Below are 9,700 nucleotides of genomic sequence, written 5' to 3'. Positions count from 1 at the left end.
CTGCGTCCCTCTCGCTTCATCCCTAAAGGTTACTGCCCTTCCCCCGAAGCTCATATGTTCTCTGATTCGGGAAGCAGGCACTTACAAGTGAACTCAAGCCGAGGTGAGGCTTAGGGCGGGGACGTTCTCCAAAGTTGCGCTCTGGCCTCGTCTGCTGCTGTCGCCCCCGCCGCGCTTGCCTAACGTTTCCTTGAACCGAATGAAACGTAGGGAAACTTAACATCCCGGGGGAGGCGGGGGTGGGGATGGCCCCAACCCAGTCTCCGGGCGACAGGCGGGGTCTGAGGCAACTGGCGGCGGCGGCCGCGGCCACCCCGGCCTTGCGTCCCACCCGTAGCCCCCGGCCTGGTTCTGTCCGCGTGGTCCTCGCAAGGCCCCGGGCGCTCAGATGAGCGGGAAGCGGCGCTCGCCGCCGCCGTCGGACTCCCCGGCGCCTCCACCTCGCGGGCGGCCGAGCACCGACACGGGCAACACGACCTCCCCGGGACTGAACTGCTGCAGCCGCATGGACTCCTCGTAGGTTGGCAGGTACTTGACCTCCTCGTAGCTGGGCAGCTGCAGGAAGACCGGCGAGACTACGCGCAGCTCGTGCTCCGAGGCGCAGGAAGGGGCCGAGCGACCGCCGCCTGCCCGGCCCCGGCCACCGCCTCCACTGTCCAGCAGCGAGTCTTGAGAGCCGGCGGCCGCCTCGTCCCGCAGCAGCGCGGGCGAGTCGTCGTCGTCGTCGTCGTCGGGCGGCCCCGCGGCCCCCGGCTGCCCGGCGCCCCCCGGTGGCCCGGGCCGCGCCTGCCCGCGCGGGTACCTGCGTGGGCTGGGGCAGATGATGCGCTGCAAGAAGTAGCCGATGGCGAAGAGCACCAGCAGGATGAGCAGCCCGGAGAGCTTGCGGACGAACCAGCCCACGTTGTCGAGGAAAGCGTGCAGCGGCAGCTTGCAGCAGCGCACCGCGGTGGCGTTGGCCGCGTCGCAGCAGCGCTCCCGCTCGCCGCACGCCAGCTCCGCGCAGCCCCCGCCGCCCCGCGAGGGCGCCACCAGCGCCAGCGCCAGCAGTAGCAGCAGCGGCAGCAGCGGTGGCGGCGCCGGCGCCACCGACAGGCCCTCGGCCGTGACCCCGGGTCCCCACATGGCCCGCGCGTACCGTTACTAAGGTCCGGGGGCGCGGGGGTATCCGTCTGTCCGCGTGTCCGTCAGTCCCTCCCCGGGCGCTCCGCTCGGGTCCCGCGCGCCGCCTCCCTTGCCTCTGCTACCTGCGGCCGGAGCAGTCCTCACTTGGCCACGCTTGGGCGGAAGGAGGAGCCCGAGGCGCGCCGAGGCTGCGGGAGGCGGCCGCTTCCCGCGCCTGAACAGCCTCCTGAGCTTCTGACCTTAACCCCGCGCGCCCAGCCGCCCAGGCCGGGCGCAGGGCGTCCGGAACCGCCCAAGATGGCAGGGGCAGCCTGCGTGGGGCTGCCGTGGGCATCTTGGCCCCGGCCGGCCGCGCTCTTCCAAGCCCCCCTTGGCACCCTCCGGGGCTGGAAGGGTTAACGCTCTGCGCTAAGCCTGGGAGCCCCCTGATCTTGATTAAGTCGGCCGTCTCGCTCTTCCCCGCCACTCGGGCGGGGGCTCTTGCTCGCGTAGGTGTTTCAGTTTTAAGTGATTGGATTTCCCCAGGAATGTTATTTAAATTGACTTGCGACTGGGATTCGCTTACTATCCTTCTTGTGATCTTTCTGATTAAAAATGGATGATGGCCATTAATGGCTAGCGCAGCCCCGCAGCAGTCCCAGAGCTTGGGGGGGTTGGAGACCGCCGGGTGGTTCTGCTTTCAGGCAGATCCAGGGGCTGAAATCCGGTACCCACAGGAGACCTCCAGAACAGATAGAGAATTCTCCGGAGAGGCTAAGGTCAAAACACCACGGAAGTATTCCCAGAGGGGCAGGGAGGACTCCGCCAAAGTGACCCGAGTTGACGAAGGAGAGAAGGTGTGCATATTTCCCCAGGGGCTCATCCGACAAGCCCCCACTGAGCTCAAGGGACAGCAGGGATTTGGGTTTGGGGTAGAAGGAGGCCTCTTCTCCAGCGTAAGTAACACATCTGTGAAGTGTCAAAGGGGGAGTGTAAGTGGTTGGCAACGTTCCTGAGCATTGATCTGCATCTAAAGGGTCTTTTTCAAGGTTACTCTTATTTGCAAAGTTTGCCTTAAAGGGAATCTGTGCTGCCATTTAGCACATGGAGGCAAGTAGTCACCGCTCTGTGGTTAAGCTCCTTGGCACACATGGGAGGGATGGCAGTTACGCGGTCCCTGACACAGGCGCATCTGCTGGGTGGTGGCCTTAGAGCACCAGGAACCTTTGCTTTTATTAAGGCAGACTGAAACAGTCATCTTTGTAGGATTAGGATTTATTAATTCCTTCACCCCTTAAACACTTGACCAAATGGGAAATTCCATAGTCACAGAGAGAAAAAAGTAAAAGCAAAGGAATGATATAGAGACACACAAGGCTCAACGGTAGGTCAGGTTAAAGGCAAAGATTTCTCTCAGAGGAAGTCACACTGTATTTCCCGAATAGCCTTATGGAACAAGGTTAGGGGTGCTGGTTTGACTTAGACAGGTCATTGCCCCGCCTGAATGAAAACATTTGAAATATTTCTGCTGCTGGGAGCTTCTGACTTTGCCTCACACTCCAAAATAATCCTTTCTCCTCCTGGAGAATCTCCAAAGTGTCACTCAGACAAAACTACTTCACGTGAAGCTTAGTTGAGCACAGGTCCTTCTTTCTAAGCTCTCCTAAAGCCACAATATTTCTCTGTGCCATCATCTGTTTCTCTGTAGGGAGGCCTAAAAGCTATTTTGTAAAGACTGACTGACAAGGGGTTTCAAACTGTAGTAAGATAACAGGGTGGAAATGATGCATTTTAAAACAATGAAAATTGTATTATTCTTTCATTCACCCATTCTTTTGCCAAATTTGCATTGAACATTTTCTATATTCAAGGAACTCTGCTAGGTGCTCAGCATTATGGAGAAATAAATGATTCCTCCCGAGCATGGAATAAACCCAGGTCTGCAGTCCTAGCCACTGCTAAATGGAGTAAAGTAAAGGAGAGATTCCATAGAGGGAAAGAAATGGCAATTTCCTCTGTGATCATGGCTTGTTCTTACTTTCCCAAAGGAGGAATAAAATTAATGGGTTTCAAACAGTCTCAAAGATGAAAGCAGTTCACAGATTGAGATGGACTTTGAGTATGAAATTGAAAAAAATGTGAAGACCTCTTTGGGTTTTTATTGTCTGATCTTTTAGGATTTCTGCTAGTCATAGTAGGAGCAATGGCGAAAGTAAAGGGGAAGTTGTACAATTGATGATGCATAAGTGAAAGTGTCCTGCTTATTGTTATTTTGAAGTTACTTAACAAACAGCATTTAATTTGTATAATTTCTAAACAGAAATTTGAAGAGAGTTAGAATTTGTTTGCAGACCATTAGGACACAGTAGAAAAACAGTATAGATCTTATATAAAATAAAACATTGGCAGAGTTATTTATATGAAAACAAAGAAAAGGATGAGGTCTGCAAAATGAGTATGGAATGGATTTTTATTTGATTTTTTTTCTTTCCAAATTGGTCGTCCCAAAGCATCATCCATTAAAGACCCTCTACAGAAACTGGCGCCTCTTTATTTCTTCTCTGATGTCTCACTTAATTCATTTTTATTTGCAATGTAATTTATTGTGTACAACCTTTTGAAGGAAAGAAGAGAAACTCTATAGCCTTAAAAGCCCCAGAAAAGACATGATATTCACTACTCAGCGTCCTTATTGTTTATATTTGTTTAACACAAAAATAAATGTGTTAGCTCTCAGGAAGTCATAAATTCAAGCTACTTAGTGAGGAAGATGGTATTTAATTCTATGTTCCATAGAATAATTGAAAGATATAGGAAGATCACAATGTAAAAATTAAAAAGAAACCTTATTTTGTTGAAAATTGGCACTAAATTGTGTGTAAATAAGTGTGTGCAAGAGTAAAAAAAACAGATGGAAGGGGGATGGGGACTGACTTTTATCCAAAAAGCATGGTCGCTTGGAGTACAGCTTGATAAAAATTAAGAACAATTAATTGCTTTATCTTGCTGTGGTGCTTGAAGAATTTGTTTGTTTGTTTGTTTGTTTGTTTTTGCGGTACGCGGGCCTCTCACTGTTGTGGCCTCTCCCGTTGCGGAGCACAGGCTCCGGACGCGCAGGCTCAGCAGCCATGGCTCACGGGCCCAGCCACTCCGCGGCATGCAGGATCTTCCCGGACTGGGGCACGAACCTGTGTCAGTCTGCATCAGCAGGCGGACGCTCAACCACTGCACCACCAGGGAAGCCCTGAAGAATATTTTTTGAAAAATGTATCTTCCTTGTTATTTACGTTCATGTGAATGAATGCCTAATGAGCTATACTTTTCAACATTTTAGAACAGAAGAAAGTAAACAGAACACAACCAAACTGGCTGCTGTTTCACCTGTGCTTCTGGAAGCTGTCCTGATAGCTTGAGAAAGAGTGGGTGGCCCCATCATGCAACTTTCTGTTCTGTCACATGGTGCCTAGTGCAGAAGGGAGTTTCTCTCTGATGTCTGCTGACTGGGAGTTCGTGCCTTTAAACCTGGGAAGCAATAGCTCTGCCCTGTTCTTGTCCCTCCTTAAGGTCTAAATGTGGGCAGTTAGGACCTTGTAAACCATCCAGTCTCTAAGAACCCCCTTTTCGGATGTGCAGCATTTTTCCTTCCTACTAACTTGCCTGCTCATTTTACAGTCTCCCTCAACTTGCAGTATGGTCTCCCTGTGCAACAGTAAATTGAGGGTTTTATGATAAATAGTGTATATTTGCATAAATGGGCCTACCTAGAAATGATCTGTGATCTGAAATATTCTGCTTTGAAGTTCTCTTCAAATCGTATTTCTTTCATCACTCATTTAATAAATATTTATTGAGGACCCACTCTAAACTGGGCATTCTGCTCTGTTCTAGTGACACTATGAAATCAAAGGGTTCCCTGTTTTCAGGGAGCTTGCTGGGGGGAGGGGAGAGAGAAAAACAGACTGCTAATCAGTCAGATTAATGAATCACTAATTCCAGGCGAAGATCAATGATTATAAAGGAGCAATGCAGGGGCTCTGAGTTTTTACGCTGGATGGGGTCCGGACTGGGGTGGGGGTGTCAGCCGGAAAGGTCCCCCTAAGAAAGAGCTCCTTAGGAAAGGACAAGGCTAAGAGAAACGATGTGCTCCAGGCAGAGGAAACTTCATGGGGACCAGTTCCCCAGCTGGGAGGACGCTTCACACGTCATCTCTTATGCTTGGGACAAAGCCTGTGTAATTTCTACCTCCACAGTTGAGACCCTCGCATAGGTTGGCTTTAAGAAGAGTCAAGCCATGCCTCACTGTTGTTCAGTTGTAAGCCAAATCCGGTTCCCTGCAGGGTCTGTAACCGGTTGTGTGAATACAGTTACCTCTGCAGTCCTGCTCAGTCTTTTGCTGGAGACTAGGAAAGTTCCAGCACTCTTCTCTGTTTTCTCCACCTCTACTCGCCAGACTTGGAGTGCAGTCTGGCTTTCCTTTCAACTCTATGGGTTGGCAGCTTGCTGACAAAAGGCTTTCTTCAAGCCAAATGCTTGAAGTAGGAGAAAAGTCAAAGTGAGATGGTTTGTACCTTTTGTTCAATTTAGGCACAAAAGAAAACAGAAATCTTTCTCCCATGCTTGAAGTTAGAAGCAAAAGATTGAGTACATTCAGGCTCTTAGGAAATAATAACATCTATGTTTGTATTTGGCCTTTCAGCTTTCAGAGTACTCGCCCATGCATTGTTTTGTTTTCGCCTTCCTACATTCCTGTGAAATGGGTTGAAGTTATTCTTTTCCCTTTTTCCAGGTGAAGAGAGGTTAAAAACATCCCAATCACAGAGTAAGTTGGTGGCTGCGCTAAAGGTGGGATCCAAGGCTTGTGAATCCAAGTCTGGTTAAAAAGGGTGGGAAGGGCTTCCCTGGTGGCGCAGTGGTTGAGAGTCTGCCTGCCGACGTAGGGGACACGGGTTCGTGCCCCGGTACGGGAAGATCCCACATGCCGCGGAGCGGCTGGGCCCGTGAGCCATGGCCGCTGAGCCTGCGCGTCCGGAGCCTGTGCTCCGCAATGGGAGAGGCCACAACAGGGAGAGGCCCGCGTACCGCAAAAAAAAAAAAAAAAGGGTGGGAAGACTCTCACTTCCTCACTGACTTGGGCCGGGCCAAAAGGACCCCTGAGGTGAGGCACTTGTGTTCCCTCTGACAACTTCGGGTGCATTAAGAGGCCATTTACATGGAAAATAGAGCTAGACTCTATTCCAGACCATGAATACGAGATTCTTCTGAGGACGTAAAGCTTTTATTTCTGTCACTTTTGTGGCCACTTTCTGTAACCCGTTAGTAACGGTTTAGGTAATAATGTGATAGGTCAGCTATTTTTGTAAGCATTTCTGAAAACAAAAAAATAAATTCCCTTCATTATTTTACATTCTTTACACATGAACTAAGCCATCTAATGCGCATCAATATGCTAATGGTACACGCTGGAGAAAATAAGTATATACTGGGTTCTAAAACGCAAAATGAATATATGACATTATTTATCAATGACCTAACTTTCTCTATTTAATTTTGCTTTATTACAATTTATCAGTTAATTTCTCATGGCAAACGTTCCTTTTTATTGCTGGAAATATAAAAATCAGACCATAAATGTTGTGAGAGATATTTAATGAGGCCAAGAAGATCTGAAATTAGAATTGCAGTTATATCAGCTGAATGAATTTCTTTCTCACTCATACTTTTTAAAATGGTCACATTGTTAAAGTTAGAATATATCTGTCAGTAGACTGATGTACCAGCCAAATGCTCGCACTGGCAGACAAATCACATGGCATGAAATTATTTCATAATGAAATAATTTCATCAGGATGAAGTAATTTCATAAGGTGAAACATTTTTATGCTCCATTATTTTAACTCGAAACTAGTAATATACTCTGCATCCCTTTCATTACAAAGAAAAATTGGTTGTTAATACCTCCTTCTGAATATTCTCTGTAGAACTGGATGGAACGTGAGATGCCTGTTGTTGCTCAGGATCCTGCCCAGGACCACACAGTTACAGGGCAACAGGACCAGGGGCACTGACTCTGCGCTGCCCGTTAGACCCCGGGCAGGGCTGTGGTCCGTCTACCCACTACCCTGCTTCGAATGTTAAATGGCATGGAATAACTGTCTTCCAAGACACTTGCCTTAAAAGATTGTGAATATAGCCCAATATCCAAAATTTCCCTTAACAATTTTCATTTATGCAGATCTACATTTATGTAGATTTATGCAATGATGAATTTTTAAACAGCCTTTTGGGTATTTTCATTTTGATTTTCTACTTCTTTCCTTCCTACACCCTTTACTTCAATAAATGACTACCTGAGACAGCGGCCAAGCCCCCTGCTTTAGAGATGTTATCTTTTTTTTTTTTTGGATGCCAATAAAACTTTATTTGTAAAAACAGGCACCGGTCCTAATTTGGTCCAAGGGTCATATTTTGCAGACCTCCATCCTAAAGCATATGTAAAAAATCTCTATATTTACTCTCCTCCAAAATCATAGAGCAGCCTTAGAAAGCTTTAAACCTGATCACCCCTCTTGGCTTCCCATGTTACTGTTGTCTGGTATCTTTTCCCTTTGGCTGTGCCCTCCACCAGGAATTCTCTTTTCCCACCGCTGTAGGTCAAAACCATGTAAGAAACAGCTCCAGTGTCACTTCCTCTCCAAAATGTATACTACTCATCCCCAAATCCACTGTCCCCAGCTAGAAGTTATCTCTTTCTTCTCAGAATCCCTAACATCATCTCTCATTTGTGGCAATTCTCATTTTCGACCTCATATTTCAGGTGGTTGTGTATATATCTTAATCCTGGGGTTTCTAGAAATCCATTCACGGCAGTAGGCTTTGTGTCTGGGCCCCTGTAGAATAGTGGTTTCCATCTCTCTGTGGACTGGCACCATTTTGACTAGTACTTTGGGAAGTTCACCTGGAGGGTTCCCCGGCTCACACACTACCTTCCCCCCATTGCTATGTTGTCTGAATGTTAACTCCTGCCTGCTTTCCTGTACACTATTAGAAATTCATGAAGCGATGTTCTCAAATGTTCCTGTCAGCACACCATCTTCCTATAGTCCCGATTTGCTGTTAGGTCACTCTTCTTACTTCCTGCAGCAAGGTTTATCCTGCTGACCACAAGTCACAGCACCCTCTCTGTTCATCATTCCCTGGGACAGGCATCACCATGCACGCGTGGTGCTCAGCTGGGACAAAATGGATCAATCAGAGCTGGGAGCATTATCTATGAAGAGCTTACAGCGCTCCATGGCCACACCATTTAGGAATCTCTGCCTTGGCAACTTGAACATCATAGGTGCTAAATGCATTTTTATGGAATTAATTTTTTTTTTTTTTTTTTTTTTTGCGGTACACTGGCCTCTCACTGCTGTGGCCTCTCCCGTTGCGGAGCACAGGCTCCGGATGCGCAGGCTCAGCGGCCATGGCTCACGGGCCCAGCCGCTCCACGTCATGTGGGATCCTCCCGGACCGGGGCACGAACCCGCGTCCCCTGCATCAGCAGGCGGACTCTCAACCACTGCGCCACCAGGCAAGCCTTATGGAATTAATTTACCTAAGTGTATGACTTCGTATTTTCAACATGGAGCCCTCTCTTGAGTAACAATACCATGGTTTTGCTACCTGCAGAATGAAGTATTTTACTTACGAATTCTTTCAAGCAGAAAGAGGATTTTCCCCTTGTTAGAGTGACCGGAGATTTAGAGAACAAGCTTTTATTTACCCAGTGATTTGCCTCTTGAAGCCCATTAGCTCCAGCTACTGGAAGACACAATTTTCACATTTTAACTGTTAATACCTGGGCCAGTCTTGGGCATTTTAACTTTTAGATCCATTCTTCAGCAGTTACAGCTCTGCCCTGTATCATAGGAGGGCTGATCCCTAGAGGGTACCTTTCCCTGTTATTGGGATTCTGGCAGGGTTCAGCCAGTGGGAGGTTGGAGTGGGGATAAAGGGAGAAGCTAGTGGGGGGGGGCTCTGGCAGCTCTTTCAAGGCTCCCATAGGTCTGTGGAGGGCAACCCTAGTCCCCAGGGTGCCGTAGGAACACTTCCCGTTTCCCACTGTTGCTCATGCCCGGGCTGCGCTACCATCTCCTGGGGGTTTCTTAGCTCTTCCTGTGTAACCGGTCACTTGTATTTAATTCCTTCTGTTTTAAGTGCTCAGAATGGTTTGTTTTTCTGGTTGGACCTTGACTGTTACAGTGCCCCTGAACCACCTTCTCCAGTTCTAGGGACGCAAAGATGACAAATTACATGATTCCTCTGATTGTATAGATTGAAGGGAGTAGTGTTTGCCACTCTGTTGCCTAAGACTGGCACCCATCCATGTGGAAAAGTTGGCCTCAATTGCAAGTGACAGTAGACAGTGTTAGTACTGCTCTGTGACCTTGGGCACCTAATCTCTGGGTCTGCATTTCCTCATCTGCAAAATAAAGGGTATAATAATACATACCCCATAGAGTTGTTGTGAGGATTAAATGAACGAACACATATAGAGTGCTTAGAACACTGCTTGGCACATAGAAAGCTCTATATAAGTGTTAACTATTATTAT

The 9,700-nt window shown here is 48.2% G+C and overlaps 1 protein-coding gene across 1 annotated transcript; it reads right to left on the bottom strand.

Annotated features, from left to right (window-relative positions):
• Positions 1-384: 384 nt before the first annotated feature.
• Positions 385-1,125, bottom strand: LOC309822405 (putative membrane protein C3orf80; the record flags this gene model as incomplete). Its single annotated transcript, XM_082654178.1, has 1 exon — positions 385-1,125. One exon carries the CDS (start codon positions 1,123-1,125, stop codon positions 385-387), a length of 741 nt encoding a protein of 246 aa, XP_082510304.1.
• Between the last annotated feature and the right edge of the window lie 8,575 nt (positions 1,126-9,700).

This window comes from Grampus griseus, assembly GCF_964374135.1.
Source record: "Grampus griseus genome assembly, chromosome: 5".
Taxonomy (NCBI): domain Eukaryota; kingdom Metazoa; phylum Chordata; class Mammalia; order Artiodactyla; family Delphinidae; genus Grampus; species Grampus griseus.
Note: the sequence above shows the minus strand (reverse complement) of the source record. Positions and strands in the feature narration are given on the sequence as shown.